This window comes from Contarinia nasturtii, unplaced genomic scaffold (genome assembly GCF_009176525.2).
Source record: "Contarinia nasturtii isolate CC-2019 unplaced genomic scaffold, AAFC_CNas_1.1 Cnas_scaffold_187, whole genome shotgun sequence".
Lineage (NCBI taxonomy): Eukaryota > Metazoa > Arthropoda > Insecta > Diptera > Cecidomyiidae > Contarinia > Contarinia nasturtii.
In genome coordinates this window covers 228,932-247,084 of record NW_022197544.1, presented here as the reverse complement: position 1 = coordinate 247,084, position 18,153 = coordinate 228,932, and the positions used below count along the sequence as shown (strand labels likewise).

Below are 18,153 nucleotides of genomic sequence, written 5' to 3'. Positions count from 1 at the left end.
AGAGAGAGAGAGAGAGAGAGAGAGAGAGAGAGAGAGAGAGAGAGAGAAGAGTCACGCTTATTTATTTCGTATCTTCTTGTCGTCTTCCGCAATATCAATTTACACCCTCATATTTTTCATTGATGACTTCGATTTTCCCGTAAAACATATATATGCAACGAGCACGAACAGTGTAACTCTATCTATCTCTTTGTCAGTCTTTCTCCCTCCCTCTCTCTCTGTCTTTCACTTGTCAACCTTCAGTTAAATTACTCCACATTCAGCAGTAGCGTTATTCTCGTCATTCGAATTACAAAAATAGCGACGTGAGAAGAACGTGTTTTAAATGAAATGACGAAAAATAAATAGTGCAAAAGTAAAAAAACGGCAATAACAACAACAACAACAACAACAAATAATAACACCAACAGACCACAAGTATAAAAATCCATAGAAAGTAACACGCAGAGTGTCTCACTGTGTGTAAGCACAGTGGCACATACAGACGCCCTTAGGTACCACCGAATAGTGTATGTTTTTAGCAAGGGCTTACATTTTATTTTTCGAAGGCTAAAACGAGAGTTCAAAGCGTTATTTATAGTTATTGAATTAATGTCCCTATTTCAGAGCGGATGAATTCAGCTTTTGTCACTCATTGATTTTTTTCTTTAAATTTGTAAAATAAATTCATTCGATTTGCTTTGGCACATATTTTTTTCCTACTCTTTATCTCTCGCACACCATCTTTCGTTCTCTCTTTTACATGGATTGTGATACAAATTGTTCAATCTTTGTGCACATTCTGCCACTTCATTTCCGTTTTCAATTTAAACCTAATGCATTTATTAATTCATGCTGACGACGACCACAACCACTACGACAATGATTATGACGATGATTTATGTATTCATTTGAATGCCTGACTTTTATGCGGTCCGAGATGAGATGATTTCTACTTTGCATTTCATTCGAATGCTTTTTTTTTTGCATGATTCTGGATGATGGTGGGTCATTGTGATTCATCACATTCAATTGACGGTGGCCCAAATGAAAAATATCTTATTTTACTATGCGATTTATTTTTCAAGAAGTAATAAAAAAAAGAAGCAAAAAATAAAGGCTGACGGCGCCTGTTTGTTATGCTTCATCATTTGAACAATATACTGTGTTTCGTGAATTTATCATTCACTCTATTTCCATTCATGACGTGAACAAAGCAAATATTTTGCCTTTTTCTCTTATGCTTCTTCATCGGCGACATTGAGTATGCATTCAAAATTCCCTTTTTCATGTAAACACTTAATTCAATTTAAATATTGTCGCTTTTTTCATGCGCCTCAACATTTTATTATTCACTTTAGTTTTGCGACTAGGCCACACATTTCCATAATTCTAAATGCGAAACAGTGGCATCCCATTTGGATTTTTACAAATGGTTTTTTGTTTATTTTCGTTTGCTCTCTATCTCTCGCTCCCAACTATTTTCGCTGCATAAGGACTTTACTTTATTGAATTTTTCTTTCGACTAGTATTAATGCTGCTGCTGCTGCTAAGTGTCACATTTTGGCTGTCAATTTAGAAACGGAAAATTACCTAACGTGTACACGATGGAAACATACAAATATTATTTACAGTGTGTTGTTTTTTTTCTTCTTTATCTTTCTCTCACTTGTTTTTTTTTTTTGTATTTTATTTTGAATGGATCGAAATGTCGCGGCACGATTTTCTCGAATAACCTATGATATTTTTCATAAACTTTTTTTTCACTTCACTTTACCCGTTCAAACACTTTTATTAAAACTTTTCTGTTGCTCTCTGTCTCTTTTTCTGCGATTCTATTTTTCTTTCTGAACGGTTTTATTTTTATACACACACGCACGCACTCACGCACCTGTCTTTTAACTTTTTGTCTTGACTGTGACTTGCTTATACTCTGTATTTTATTGTTGTTGTTTATTTAATTTGTATTTTAGTTTTATCGCAATATAAATTCTATATAACAAACGCTCTTATTTAATTAATGAAATGTGTTAACGTGTATAATGATAGAGAAAGTGTGTGGCTGAGGTGAAGGCGCGTTCTTATCAAACCAACATTATTCCTATGACTGACTGACAAACGTCGAAAACAACGTATATTTTTCCAACTTGAAACCATTTCTCCTCAACAAGCATTCGACTAACACTCTCACTCATTCACTCACTCTTTTTCTCTCTCTCTCTCTTTTTCTATTCTTGTAGTTCGGTGTATTTTACTTACTAAATAGCAAAAGCATAGACATTGCATGCTTTTCCATGTGCGCACACACACACACAAATCATTTCCCTTGTTCTCATACTTCGTATGTATTTGTCGAAATATACTTTGTGCGCGTGTGTATACATGTGCTATGCTATTTTTCAACATTTTCCATCAAATGTGTATTGTGCTTGAGAACGAGCGAGTGGTGCGATCAAAGGATGATTTTTTTTCATTTTATATACAATAAAAGTGTTGGATATGAATGCTTTAATTAGACTGGATGTGATAAGAAATGGAAAATTTCCAGATCAACATAAAGCCAGACCGAAGAATTTCCATTTTTTCCCATTGAATTTGATAAAAAAAAAACAGTCACGTTTAATTTTGAGTTTTCCATACATTAGTTTTTGAGCTTCTTTTGAGCCTCTTTTGAGCCAGTCTAATTTACATACAATGTTTCGTTGTAATCATTAAAGAGCGTTTGGCATGTATGTGTGGTTGTGTATTTGTACCATTAACTTGTAATATTTGTATGACGAATAAGAGGGACACATTGTCCTCATTGTGTTACATGATATTAAATTGTGTTTGTGTTGTCTGCGTGTGTATGATTGTTGCCTTGAGCTTGCGTACAGATCACGTTTTGAATGCACCGACCGATTCAGATATCTCGCAAACGTAGGGTAAATCGGCTATATTGATTGGTGGTATATTCCCGTTGGATTTCAAGCTAATTTTCAACATAATTAATTAACTATAGTATGCTGGAAAACACGAACGTTTCTTTTGATCGCAGTGTTGTTGTTTTTTTTTTTTTTTTGAAAAAACAAAAAAACACTGCGTTTTAAGAAATGAATAAAATGACTAAACATTATTTGTTGTATATTTTAATATGATTGAATTGGTTAGTGGATGCGCTTATTGCTTGTCATTACAATGTTCCGGTCGCATGTGGATAATATATGGTTGTTGTTTGTTTGTTTTTTCTTTGTTCACTGTGCTTTCCATTCCCGTTCATCATATGCATCGTATGTAAATCATTGTAGTTGGTTGCTATTGTGATCTTTCATGCTCGATTGATTTAGTATTCAATGAACTTTATGAGAGTTTTAGCATTTAAATAATGCTCACATGCTTTGATGGCATAGAGTACCTTACACACAACCATACAAAAAGACAATTCGGCATCCTTTGCATACAAAAAAGAAATTTTCCGAATACAAGAGCACTAGTCGAAGAGCATATTTTTATCCTTTTCCGAAGTCACTCTCATCTTCACACTGTCACACTGCTGCACACCCGATGCCGAGAAGTGTGTTTTTTGAATAAGTTCGCTTCGAGGTGGAAAAACGCTTCAATGCAATGTACGTATAGGATTGGCATTAATAAATACGATATCAATGTGATCGGAATACACAATTCATATGATGCTACAATTTAGTTTGACGTCATGGTCCGAACGCGCGTGAATGAAAGCAGAATGAAAGACGCAAGTGATAAGCACAACAAGCGAAAGATAGAAATTGGAAGCAAAAAGATCTCAGAATGCATTTGGGGTGCCTGTATGAAAGCACTCATCCGTTTCGTCGGTTAGATTGTGTGTCCGTAAAATGGTAAAACATAAATTTTCGCAGCTATTTAACTCGCAGCTTTTTAACCACTCACCCAAAAATATTTTCCAGTCACCTGAGCCACACAACTCGCACACACACACCGTATATATTTATGTAAAAAGTGGATTTGCTTAAGCTTATTTGTTTGCTGAAAATAGGTTTCGAACAATATTCACTGAAAGAGGAAGAAAAGGGGAAAAAAATAAGCGAAATGAGCAGTTCCAAATGTCCATTTTCTTTCGAACTTAAGCTTTGTATGAAAACCATTGAGCATCAAGGCAGTAAATCAATCTGTTATTATCAGGCGGCCTGATTCAGGCCAACATAAAATATTTATAAAAAAAACTGATTACACTCAAAAAATTGCGGGAAAAAATCTCTTTTTTTTATGTGAATGAATATTTCATGATGCCCCGGTTATTATCGTACGCATATCGCATAAGCTATCAACTATTTTTCATTTCAAATGGGTATAATGAAATGAAGGAATGAAACGAACCGAAGATTAAAAGGACGCAGAAAAAAAATTAGATCTCGGCCTCTTCCCACAAATGTGTCGTATCCGCTTTACAGTGACCCACATTCACCCACTGTTGTAAGACAACTAATATGGGCCAATTTACAAATATTATTATTTAAAAAAAGAGAATATGGGTCATTCAAGAATACCAAATGCTCAATGGCCAAATAAAATCAGAATCGTTTTTTTTTTCTGCAGCAATGTTAGAATCGCTTTGACTTTGGAATTTAATATCGATATGATGTTTCCAGTTCAGGTCGTTGTTCTTGTCGGAAAAATGTAAGAACTAATAGATACGTTTAATTACATGTCAAAGTTCATTTAATCGACACTCGATTGACTCATTGTCTGGCAAATGGAGATTTATATATTGTTTTCGGTATTGTTCTAACACTGTTTGTGGATATTTGATATTGGATTTTTTTCATGCATATTTGGTAGATTGATGGGCATTGCTCTATATAAACTAACTATAACTATATATTGAGCCGCTCACGTTTTCCATTGAACAAAAAATCGACGCGTTGTGAATGAAAACAGTGGCTGCTCGTTTTATTTTCCTTTTATTTCGCTTTCTTTGCTTCTTAAAAACTTCATGAAAACTTATTAAAATGTTATGCTATTTTTATGTCTAACATGAATAGAAAAAGTTTTTAATTTTTTTTTAATTCCTGCAAGCTATATAAAATAAATATCGAAGAAACTATTAAGTCTTCTTAAAATCTAATCGAAATCAAAAGTTTAAAATCTTTTCCATAAATAAAGCTAATAGCCATCAAGTTTTATTGCTTTCGTTTTGTTTGAAGCGAACTTGTCCAAAGGATAATGTCCATGTTGGATTTCAAATCTTTTCATCAAAAAAACTATTCGGGAGATGATAGCTGTATGTATAAAATCAAAAAAAAAGGAAATATTCGCTATATTGGATTCCCGAGTGGAAAAAATTGTGACTGAGTGACCATTAGTCCCCAAATCCAACCATCCATCCACTATTAATGGATGGATAAATGGTTTTACGATGATAGATCATGGATGGAAAATGGATGATGAATGGACATTGAATGTTTGTATTTTAATTAATTCACTAGGGGTGAATCAGTATCGAAATTCCAACATGACCGAAAGTACTAACAAAAGTGTAAAGTCGAAATGGCTCTGCGAACATTTTTTTATATTCTAGATATTTTCGGTACTTGTCATTTATTTTGTATTTTGGATGAAATCAAATTCACATTTTGTTTTTAATTCGTAATTTATTTGAAGCTTGGAATGCAATATGAGCAGAATACATTGTTAAACTGTGAACACTTCGCTCTTGACCATATTTGCGTTATTTATCCCTTTGCATATCAACACATGTAGTTTCAATTAACACCAATTTTCAGCATAATGCGTACAACGAATAAAAATGAACGAATATCTTGCGAATGAGAAATTGTATATACATATTAAAAAAAACTATTGATCTGACTTAATGAAAATGAACAAATGAAGTAGTTGTGGATTGTAAAATGATATCGAAATCAATAAACCATTTAGCAATCATATTTAGTGTCATTTATATTATTGAAGTGTCCGGCATAATTTAAATATTTCATTTTAAGCGAACGAAATATTTCAAGAGTTTTTGAAATGCAAAAATAGCGTTCAACCCGTTCGATAAAATACGTACACAGGTTTTGGCATCTCGTATAAAATGTGATGCCGAGCACGGAACACTATGCACATACTCTATTCAAGGCATGTAGATATTTGGTGAAATATTTTGGATTACAAATTGTCTGCTGAAAATTGCTTTGAAGGAATGTTCCGCTAATTTGGTAAAAATCCAAGACAAAAACAAAAGCACGAACGGCAATAACAACAACAACAACGAACAAGAAAATGGAAAAAACAAAGGTCACACACACACACACCGAGACAGAGAGAAAGAGAGATGCGGAAAACAAAAACCACACAAAGTCAAGTGTAAGTGGATGTATGGATGGAAGAATGTTTTGATGAAGAAGGAGATGATGAAGGTGATAAAAGAAAAAGAGGAATGGAATGAACCGACAACATAGATAGAAAGATGAGAGACAAAAACCATGATGTTAAAAATAAAGAAGAATAAGTTATGTGCCATATATAGCTGAGAGTGTTTTCGACAAGTACCCACGTACATTTGTGCATTGTTTGGCGTATAGTGCCGGAGAGCAAAGTAATATGATACAATCGCATAATGAAAGGAAAATAACTAAGCAAGTAATCTTGAACCACTTAACAGAGAGCGCGCGCAAGAAAGAGAGAGAGAGTTGCACTTCTTTTCAGTTGTTTGGTCGCGCGCAATTCGACGGATGTTGGATGTTGGTCGTGTGGAGTGTGAGCTTTTTGATACAATCTAATGAAAAGCAGCAATGGCATCAAAAACCAATCGAAATGACATGACAGTCAGAGCAAATGTCGAATACAACCAAATGGATGAGCGAGACATATAGAAAGAGAGAGAGATATAGCGAAAAAAATCACCGTAAAAAATGTACAGTGGGCATTAGCGTTTTCTCTCGTGTTCTATGCCTGTTTACGTTATGCCACACATCTTTTCCACGAAACATTTTCGCCGAAAGCCGTCGATGATGTGCTTTTGAAGTGCAAGAGAGGGAGTGAGAGCATGTCGATCGATAATTCTTTTATGTGCGCGTCTAGTTTTGTGTGAATTGACGGTAAAGCGCAACCATTACATAACTTTCCATAGCAATATGTAAAATGTGAGAAGCGACAAAAAGCAGCAAGAATATGTATATATTTTATATGCGAACGAGATTCAGCATGACACACAGCATGCATACCATGTCATAAGCAGATAGCAAAGCAGAGTAGTGCACAACAGAATTGAGTCGGTTGAGCTTTTTCGATATATGATTGTAAAACTTGTATTCGATATATTATTGTGATTTACAGTATATGCCATATCAAATGCCGAATATTTCTCGAACGAGACTAACAAAAATAAATAGACGCATGCAGAGTGAGAAGGAGAGGAAGGACACGGCGAAACTGAATGAATGTGTATATATAGCATTTATCGAAATGTGAATTTTTGCATATATACACGTTTCCATAAATTAGGGTTTAGTTTTTGTTATTATTGTTGTATACCATATTTGTACAGTGAAACGAGCATGAAAAGTGCGTGGTAGCTTGACGGCAAAAACATCACATTTCACACACAACACGTAAATGATTCGCGCGTGCGGTACAAATATATTTTCTTTTTAATTTATGTACGACTGATGAAAGCACATTTCGTGATTGAACGCGTTCGCCACTATGGCATGTGTTCGTGTGACTATGCGATATAAAGAGAATTTGAGTTAGAGAGCGTGAGTGAATTAATGCCACACACAACAATTGTGACCGCACACTTCAATAAACGCATTTCATCCTCATTCAATGGGGCTTTCAGTTCAAATATTACCAAAGCATTATTGTCGTTCTGAACCTATTGCTCACTTCACTTCCATCGCATACAATATAGATTAAATGCCAAATTATCGCTAAAAACAATTCTCGCAAACACTCACATACGAAAGAAAAATTGTGTACATAAAAAAACAATGCTTCTTTATAACGATAATATATCGTAATAGAGGCGTCCAGCATGAGAGAGCGAAACCATGCCATCGAAAAATAGTGTTTAAACACGAACAAATAAAAACAATTAATGAACACGAACAAATAATTTTACAATCAACCGAAAGACAATAAATATACAATTTTCTCTCTTTAAATTGTAAAATCATATGAATGTGTTATTATTAATTTATTAATAATATAAGGCTAATTTACAGACGGTTATTTTTGTTTCCATTTCTCTTTTCTCTGAAAATATATTGGCGCTAGCTAGACTTTACAGACACTACTCATTATATTTATGGAAAATGAACAGAGATATAGAACTAATATACAATACATGCAATAAAGTTGTAAATTGGTTAAGGGCAAACATATTGTGTATGCATTTTTATATAATATATGATAATATTATACCTTGTATGACACGGCACGAGCCAGCACAATATTCCGTTTACAATGTCTTCATGATCAAATCAAATTACAAAAGGAGAAACGGTAAAATATGTGTACCCGATTGCCATCAGTTAAACAAATTATGGAAATCGTAAATATTGGATTAAAAACCAATGCCACTTGTTCGATATCAAATCGGATCAAATGAAAATCGCTCCTCAAATATTATTTGAAGTTTCTCGCCAAAAAAAAATCGTACTTTTACTTTTATGACTCCACCATAACATACCTTCATAGTAACTCTATTTATTCCATTGCGCTATTCATATATTGAGTTTTGATGCGAGAGAAAAAACGAGCAACGACAACATCAACCTTCATCAAAAATAGTTTAACGTGCACATGAAATGTATGACATTATTTGATACATCAAATTTATTACGCCATCAACTCAACAAAAACTGCTTGCTTTCGATGGAAAATACATGAATCGATTCAAAACGAATGATACACGTTTCATTGTGAACGATTAGATTATCATTAACGAGGTAATTTACTGAAATGTAGGGAACAAATTTAACCCGAAATTTGAATAAATAAAGATGTCAAAACAGATTTTTTTAGCTCTGACAGTGTAAACTACATGATTGATGGTAAACATTTGAATTGTAAACAACATTTATTAGTTGTTGTTGTTTTTAACAAATAATCCAGAGGACTTTCCATATATTTATAGATTTCACAGTGGAACATACTTAACATACACCATGTGCTTACTAGCAAAATATTACAACTATACTTATTTGAATAACCATCATTTTGTTTCGATCAATTAATCAAAACATTTGTTTGCATTTATGCATTAATTAATATTAAACATTCAATATTTGGCATCAATTATAATATAGAATTTCCATTTTCAAATCTAATTTATAATATGTTTTTTTTTATCTCCGCTAATTTTCATCCGCACATTCAAACAGTTATTTGAAACAAAATCAAAGGAAATCCAATAAAAAGAATGTTTCCATCACGTTTTCCAAAAGTGCATTGGCATTTCTGTCACACTCAACTGAAAAATGAAAAATAAGAAACAGAATATAATTTTTTGTTTGATATATCCGTGTGAGAACTTCAAATACCATTCTAATTAAGTAGGTTATTGGGCGTTATCAGCTGATGGTGATGTGGTGTCATTTCTAGATATTGGTTTAATTTTACCAAAGGCGTCACATTTTCCATTTTTCCATGGTTTCGGGTAACTTAAAAAACCTGCAACGAAACCGATCCCACCAAATAGTAAGACTTTTGGCAATGCACCCAACCTTGCATTTGGCTAAACGATTGAAATAAAAATAAATAACAAATCGATATATAAACTATTCGTGTACAAAAAAAAAATATGAATTGAGCAAATAAATATAATTGACCATAGTTAACTGTATAGGTAAAAATGCCTTGAAATAATTGACTTGCCACTAAGTGGATATTCTTGATTTTTTATTAATATTTATGAATTTAACCATTTGCAGTCACTTATTTTCCACACAGAAAAAAAAACAATTTTCGAACATTTCTAAAATATGTTTACTTTTAAGAATCCTTTTTTCACACTCAAAAATGCCAATGATCCAAGGCCCAAACTAAGTGGTAAGCTGCGATAGTAAAATGCCTTAGTTTTCCATTCTTGAAACGCACGAAGATCGTCAGGTGAAAATTTAGATTTCTATAAACAAACGCAATGATAAATGAATTTCTATTTATAGCAATCACAATTACTCGACATTTGTGATCGGAACTGATCGGTTCCTGACTTTGTTGCGGTCAAAGGAAGGATGTGAAGACTTCAAGTCTCTTTGAGCCAACGGTGGCGCCCCGAATTTCAAAGGGGACGTCAATGTAATTTAACAAATCAAATCGAAACTAAACAGCGCGCCAATTTTAAAACTTGGTGTCATTTCCTCCCATTGGTTGCGGTTGATTTGAAGATGACATTGTAACGATAAAAAAAAGCGATAGAAAATTATACACAATATTTTTACAACTGAACTAATTGAAAATAAAACAATTTCGGGTATATGGTGTAAAAAGTAGAGTGCAATTAATACCGACTGATATCAATGACGACTGGTATCGAAAATAAAACAATCTGCGCTTAAATATCTTGCGCTCTGTGTATGATGCAACAACGTAATCGTATAATTTCACGAAAATATCGAAAATTTCAGTTTCGTTAACACTCATCATTTATAGCAGTTCATCTCTAACTGTAACGGAAAAATGAAAAATTCCTTGTAAGTTTTTCTTCTTGTATATTATTCTTTTGTCATCTTCCACTCAAAATTAAAGACAAAAAGTACTTTGATTTTCGAGTGTTTCGAGTGACTGATAGAAACTTGAATGGCTCTCAAAATTATGTATCTTATCAATCTCGGAAATTGACATATATCAATACGCAGCGACATTTTACTGCATTATTGCGAAATTATACGATACCATCACATACAGAGTGAAAAGTATTCATGAACAGGTTGATATGATATCGGTACCAGTCGTCATGGATCAAGCTGTACTAACTTCATAACCCGAACAATAAATTCTAATTCGAAAGTTTTGAATATATAAATAATTTGTGTAAATTTTTTTGCGAAGGAAAAATAATAGAAAATTTTCAGAAACTCGTTACAATTTCAAATTTAAATCAACCGCAACAAAGTCAGAGCCATAGATGCCAAGTAATTGGAGCAATTCTTCTTCAAAGTTATATGTCACATTTACAATTTGTTTATTTATAGAATTGTGAGTGTGAAGAACGGAGTTTGAGACCGTGTTGTTCTCGTGGATTTCCAATTGGTTCGGGTCGTTGGCATTCTTGGGTGTTAGAAAGGTAATTTAAAATTTTTAATTTATGTTTCGATGCCTACGTTGTAACGGCATTAAAGTCTTTGTATTTGGTTTAATCGGTTACACTGTAATAAGCAAATTGGGACAGAAGAAGATTTCTGGAGATGAAAAGTACTGCACTATGTGTGGGAAACTAATTAAACCCATTGATGATGCCGCATCTTCTTCAGGCGATGAAAAACGCACTACATCTATAAATACAGCATCGACATCAACTGAAAATAAACCTTCACAAAGCAAAGAATAGCAATTGCTCTAAGCTCAAGCAGACGCTGTGCAAGTTTTTAAGTGATTTATAAAGAAAATACTAGAACAACATTTTACTCTTTATTTCATCGATTATTATTATTTTTCAACATTTTATCTAAATAAAAATTGGTCAATTGTATGAGCAATTTTCCACTCATTTATAAAAGCACCAAAAAGTGTTTTATCAACTAAACGACAGTTCAAAGTGTACGGCTGCATTGAAAATCATTCATTTCAAAATAAACATGATGGATTTCAAGAGAGAAAACATCATCATCTGGATTACATCTTCAAAATATCGTATATAGAATGCACAATTAAAATGTTTCTCACCAGATGGCATTTTACAATAAAAAATAATAGAACACATTTCTAGGCAAATTTACATGAAGTTCAAGTAATTGAAAACAAAAATCTTCAACTAGTACCGATAGTTGCCCAAAGTCTTGCTGAATTTTCAAAAGGAGTCAACCAAATTAAATTTGAAATTTTTCTGTAAATCATTCACAGATTTGTATAAGTTTCATTTCACGCAACTGTCACTTTTCGAGACGATATTGTGTTTTTAAATATAAACATACATGTAACTATACTACTGAGATCTGTCAAATCATCCGGCAGTAATATATTGATGAAATCAGTATATTCTGACATTTATACAATAGGCGATAACCTAACATTTTATGGTATCCAGTTTTAAATGTGTTGAAGACATAAACACACAAGTTTTGTTTGATTTTCATTGAAACAAGAATTAAATTGTTGAAACAATGTCTGATCGAAATGCATATCAACCGAATGTCAACCAACAATACGATCAATATGCTCAGCATGACCAACCGCAACAGCCCGTTGATCCACGTCGTGAATTTTTGGTATAAATAAAAATCACAAATCTCAATTTCATCAATGACGTAATTTATATTGTCAATTATAATATTTTTGATGCTTTTATTAATAGAACTACGAATATTCACCAGAAGAACTTCGTGCGATCCGAGAATGTGGATCAGAGGCATTTTACTATCGTTCTTTGCCATTCAGTCTTGGCATTGGCACAACTGTATACATGGCTGTTAAAAATGGATACTTGAAGGTATATACAATTAAATTGCCTAACTTTTTTTTGCTATGGTAATCATTCGTATTCGGTTTTTATTTGTACGTGAATAGCCACATCGAACTTTGGGTCCATGGCCAAAAGTGTTAGCACTTGGATTTGTTGGTTACATTGCTGGCCGTGTTAGTTACTTAGGTGCATGTAAAGAGAAACTGATGGCATTGCCAAATTCAAAGTTAGCTGAAATGTTACGCCGAAATGCTGGAAGTGGTGGTGGTAAAAATTGGGAAGGTGGCGTTATGCGTGACGCTGCAGCTGCAACAGCACTTTCTCTAGCACCATTTAAATCGGTTCCGGCATCCGGCTACTCAGACGATTACTATCAAGTGATTTTCTCATCAATAGACTTTAATTTTGATTCGTTTTAATTTATATTGCATATTTTAGTCGAGTTCATTAAATTTGGATACAAGCCGTCCGAACTATAGTGGTTTAGATGATGCTTTTCAGCCAACAATGGAAGGAAAGAATGACTTAAATGAAGAATTAAAAATTCCAACACGAAAAAATACAGTTACTTATGATGAATTGAGACAAAAGAACCGAGATGAATTCGCTCGAACACAAAATCAACCACAACCTCCACCAAAAGCATATTACAAGTAAGTATTCAGTGTCATTTTTTCATTTAAAGTGGTATATGTAAAAAAAAATTACACAGTCAAGGCACACCAGTCGCTGCTCCACCGCATGGACCAATGAATCCACCAGCCGGAGCATATAGCCAAGCATTAGATAGTGATCGACGACGAATGTCTCGAGCCAGAAGTGAAGATGATACCGGAAATGAAAAAACCGGTCCAAAGAATAAATATGGTGATTGGAATAGGCAATTTGTCGTTTTAAACTGTGCTTTAATTATAATTGGAATTTCTTTTACATTTCAGGTGATACTTGGTCAGAATAGAATTCATAGCACCATTTTATCGTATTAATCTTTAGCAGACTGCTTGTAGATTTACAAATGATTTATTATTATTATTTAGTGGAAAAAAAAAATCATTTTATTGTTTACTTTTTAAATGGTTAACAATTAGAAAAGTGCAAAACAAAAAATCAAAATTTCTTCTTATTTTTTTCATTTTTAGTTTTTTTTTTCTCTATTTATGTTGATCCGTTGAGTTATTTGGGATTACTTGCAACTTGGAAGCCTGCGTCTTAGCAACTCCCAAATTCATATAGTTGTTCCATTCGTTAAGAGGAGACGGCAAATAAACGTGAATGGTGGCTCAATCATTTATTATCGATGGAATTTCATAAGGCCGCCTGAAAGAAAATATTAAATAAAAATAAAAATAAAAGCATAATAAATAATTACGAGCAAAAGAAATTTCGTACTAAATGAAATTGGCACAAAAAAGAAATGCATACGAAAGAAAACAAAAAAATAACATGTTGAACTGATAGAAGAAAAGATTTGATTTCAGCATAAATTTCACCATAATTTTTATTCAATTAAATGATGTTTCACAAACCGTTTGAAACAATGTGTTGTGTTCTTTTTTTTTTTTTACGTTAAGTTTTTCAGTTCTTTGGAATTCTTTTCTTTAATGGCTTTCGATTGAACAATTTTTTTCTCGTTGACTAGGTGTTTGTCGTGTCTCTTGTGTTTGTTATCTTTCAATTGTGTTCTTTATTTAATTCTAACAAAATCACATATCAATATTGATATCAAGATGTGTTGCCATTTAGAATTTAAACCAAGACTTACCACCGCTCGATGGTTTCATAATTTTACATTTGTTCTTTTTGATGCGGGGATCGCCTGTGGTTGATGCCGTTGTTGTTGATGACGTCGATTCTTTGTAATCCATCGCATAGTCTTCATCAATATCGGTTAAATGTGTTTTCAATGTTTTCTTCAAATTGGCAATCTAAAATTGAAGAATATATTGACATTAACAAAATGATAATGAATGAATTTAAAAAAAAATGATGTAATCAAAACACAAACCTCTGCATCCAAGTCTTCGTTGTGTTTGGTGCGTGTGGCTTTGGCAGTGTTGGCGCGATCAATTTGATTTTCAATTGTTTGAAGAACAGATTCACATGAATCGCACCATTCTTGCAGTGTAGCTGAAATTTGTTTAACATCTTCCGCTCGAATATCACGACCAATTGCATAATCAACCTCTAACTGTTTGTTTTTTTGATCCAATTTTCCATGAATAATATCTGTTCAATATTCCAATAAAAATGCTCAAGTAATCAAAACAAAAAAGAATCATGTGTGTGACGATAGAAAATAAAATACAAACCAGCATAAATCGATTCAATGATCAAATCTTCAAGTTCACGAACGCAACCAATGTCCAATTGTTCGAGCAAATCACTATATGCAATACATTTATTACTAATAGCCATTGTGACAATTGTGAGATGTTTTAGTTTCTTTTTCATTCCATCAGTCAGTTCGATGAGTGAACTTTTATTTTCCAAGTACTCTTTGTATGTACCGTAGGCGAACAAATTCAATGTGTTCAAATAGTTGGCGTGTGGTGTGTTTTCCAGCTGAAAACAAAAATATATCCATATAAATTCAAGCTAATGAAAAAAATAATAGATTAAAAATTGTTCACAAACCTCGCGTATATTTGGTTGTGCCAATAGTTCCGAGAATACAAAGACGCCGGGAGCTTCAAGTACGGTTTTGATTAAATCTCGGCACGCAGCACCTTTTGTTCCTTTTGACAACAGTACAAACTGTTCCAATGGATTGTGTGCAACGGGTTTCTTGGTATCGCTTTCATCGATCAACATAGCTCCCGCGTGCAATGCCATTGTTCGTAATATTTAAATCCAATTCAATCACCACAATCGATCAAAAGAAAGCCAATTTGGTTCAACTAAATAACGTAAATAATCAGTCGATCACAAAACGATTTTAGTTGAAATGAAAATGCCAACAAATCGTTCAAAACAATCGGTCCACACAAATTATAAAAATGAGAATACGGTTCAGATGTATAAAAGCGGAATGAATGTTGTGTGACTAACGAAATGTCAAACTTTAACTTGCATTTTTCGCTGATATACACAATATTATTTTTCATTCTTCTGTCGCGTGCGTGTGTATGTATTACGAGTGACAGTTGGCAGCAATGTCTCAACAATTTGACAACTGAACCGATCCAATTCGAATGTCATTTTGTAAAAAAAAATCCACTTTGTTTTCATATCCTTACATAATTGTTGATGAATTCGCTGCTCGGTTGGCATGTATTCAAATTGAATTTCGTCTATTTACCATCGAATTGCGTCAACATTGTCAACAGTTCGTTCGAATTGAAAAGTTCACTTTTTTTTTACTAAATAAGTAATAGAAAAAAAAATTCAATGGATTATCAAGACGAAAAAATTGTGGCAGGAAATTTAGGCAAAAAATTCACTGTACGAAATATTTATCCTTGGGCACTTCAATGCTGCTTCAATTGAGTTTCATTAAATGTTTTAAATTATATTGTATTTTGTAGATGGATCGACGAAAAGAGTTAGAGCTATTCGACGATTGCCTTGGAGAAGCGTTAACACAAAAAGCCGTACCTGTTACAATTGCATTAAGTGCAGCCACTTACATGGCCATTAAAGAGGGATTTTTGAAAGTAAGCGATTGAATCGGTTTGACAATCTAATATTCTAATTGAATTATTTTCATTTTTTAGAACAATGGATTGTTTGGAATGATGCGAAAGAATTTGTTATGCATGGTCATTGGTGTTGGTGTTAGTTTAATTGGGATCCGTGAAAATTATCATGATAAATTGGCAATATGGTATACTTCGCATCACCATCAACAAGTAAGAAATATGATATTAAGCAACTGGAAGGAGGAAAACAAAAGAAAAAAAAATACTGTGAAATTATTTGATAAAGTAAGTTGTATGCAGAGTTAAGCTATCACGAAATTTTATTTCAAACTTATTTACTCGTGTTTTTTTGTTATTTTCATAGCCAAACCATTTAAATTTAGATTTAGAACGACCTCATTTCGATGGCATCGATTCGCCAAAAAAAGATGACAATCGTGCTGTTCACATTGAAAACATCACATACGAAGAATTGCAGCGCAGAAATCGTGAAAAATACGCTGTAAAACACAACGGTTATTATTAAAAGATTTTGATATATTTTGTGGTATATATTTATATTTTATTGTTGTAAAAAAAACTAAATATATTAATTTAATTTAAAAACTGGTGTTAATTTTATTCAAGAACAACAATGACCAGCATCATTTTTGATTTCACAATAAAGTTGAAATATTGCAGCATTCACTTTCTAAACATGAAATTATTTCCAATAGATGGCGCTAGATATCTTTATTGTAATGAAGACTAAATTCAGTTTTAAATTCGCCTGATTTAAATTCCATTACACGATAATCGGGTCTCGATTACACTGATATCTTTTGATTTCTCATTTTTGTGGACCGGAGATGGCAATTCATCGTTTAATTATCTAAACTGACAAAATATAAAATCAGACCAGTAAGATAAAGAAAGGTATTTTCGAATTTTTCACATTTTTTTTTGCACAAAAAATATTGTTGTGAAATTAAATTTTTACAACTTGAAAAATTTAAATGTAAATGAGATGATAATAATATTATCTTAAAACTGCAAAAGAAACAAAACAGACTACTTTTTACCATTATCCAATGGATAATATCCATTATGTACTGCATGACTAACCATAACTGGTTCAAAACGAAATTTTAATTAGATTCAAAAATACGAATTGTGATCAGAGTTCAAATGCATGTCAATCCATAAATTAAAAAAGTGACGATGGTGAAAATGCACTTTGAGTTTTCAATCAATTCAATGTTGAATAATCTCATTCTCAAAATGCAATTTTGTAACGACATCAATTTGTAGAATTTGCATTTCTTCTTTGTACTATAAATATTGACAGTTGATAAGATTTTAATACGAAAAATTACGATATGCCTTCCAAACATCTTTGGTCAACAATTGAAAATGTTTATGAAACGTGTTCACAATAAAAACGGAGAATAATAACAAAAATTAATTAATTCTTATTATCATAAAAAAACAAAAAAAATCCATGTAGAAGATATTCAATGTGCATGTGGCGGATTAAGACTGCGTCGTGAGCCCATTTTCATAAATTTTTGCTTTTATTTTTAAAATGAACCGGCTAGAATATTCGTGACCTCAAGAAATTTGTCAAAATAAAACTGCAACTTGCCCATACATTTTTTATATGAAAATGTTGATCTTTTGCTTTAACAAATTTGCTCACGAATATTCTAACCGATTCAAATGAACTTGATCAAAAATTATCTCCAAAACACTATGAGGGTTGATGATCATTTAGGGAGTTTGTCGATTCTTTCTGTTGAAATTAAATTTTCGGACGAATTGAATTTATCAATTTCGATTGAATTGTTTTCATTGACATGATTTTTCTATAATTAAATATGAAGTACCTCAATGAAAGTATCCTGAAATATGGGAGCGCCTTACAACAGTTTTATTTTCTATGATAATCCCTCA

The 18,153-nt window shown here is 32.7% G+C and overlaps 4 protein-coding genes across 11 annotated transcripts in view; 2 read left to right on the top strand and 2 right to left on the bottom strand.

Annotated features, from left to right (window-relative positions):
* The window catches only part of LOC116336783 (calcium-dependent secretion activator), a 31,700-nt gene extending 29,628 nt beyond the window's left edge, over positions 1-2,072 (bottom strand). For all 8 annotated transcript variants that reach the window (XM_031760903.1, XM_031760907.1, XM_031760904.1 and 5 more), the window contains exon 1: positions 1,573-2,072. The gene's annotated coding sequence lies outside the window, so the exon portion shown is untranslated. The remainder of the gene's footprint in view (positions 1-1,572) is intronic.
* Positions 2,073-12,151: 10,079 nt separating this feature from the next.
* On the top strand, positions 12,152-13,623 carry LOC116352498 (OCIA domain-containing protein 1-like). Its single transcript, XM_031785146.1, has 6 exons — positions 12,152-12,389; positions 12,476-12,610; positions 12,688-12,960; positions 13,022-13,236; positions 13,296-13,450; positions 13,522-13,623. Exons 1-6 carry the CDS (start codon positions 12,285-12,287, stop codon positions 13,539-13,541), a joined length of 903 nt encoding a protein of 300 aa, XP_031641006.1. The 5' UTR covers positions 12,152-12,284; the 3' UTR covers positions 13,542-13,623.
* A 55-nt stretch (positions 13,624-13,678) lies between these two features.
* LOC116352500 (COP9 signalosome complex subunit 7b) lies at positions 13,679-15,659 on the bottom strand. The gene is made up of 5 exons (XM_031785147.1): positions 15,218-15,659; positions 14,893-15,145; positions 14,589-14,809; positions 14,346-14,508; positions 13,679-13,900 (listed from the first exon to the last, which is right to left on the bottom strand). Exons 1-5 carry the CDS (start codon positions 15,413-15,415, stop codon positions 13,875-13,877), a joined length of 861 nt encoding a protein of 286 aa, XP_031641007.1. The 5' UTR covers positions 15,416-15,659; the 3' UTR covers positions 13,679-13,874.
* A 150-nt stretch (positions 15,660-15,809) lies between these two features.
* LOC116352501 (OCIA domain-containing protein 1-like) lies at positions 15,810-16,795 on the top strand. The gene is made up of 4 exons (XM_031785148.1): positions 15,810-16,024; positions 16,108-16,236; positions 16,297-16,506; positions 16,586-16,795. The coding sequence occupies exons 1-4, from the start codon at positions 15,971-15,973 to the stop codon at positions 16,745-16,747; spliced, it is 555 nt and encodes a 184-aa protein (XP_031641008.1). The 5' UTR covers positions 15,810-15,970; the 3' UTR covers positions 16,748-16,795.
* Positions 16,796-18,153: the final 1,358 nt, after the last annotated feature.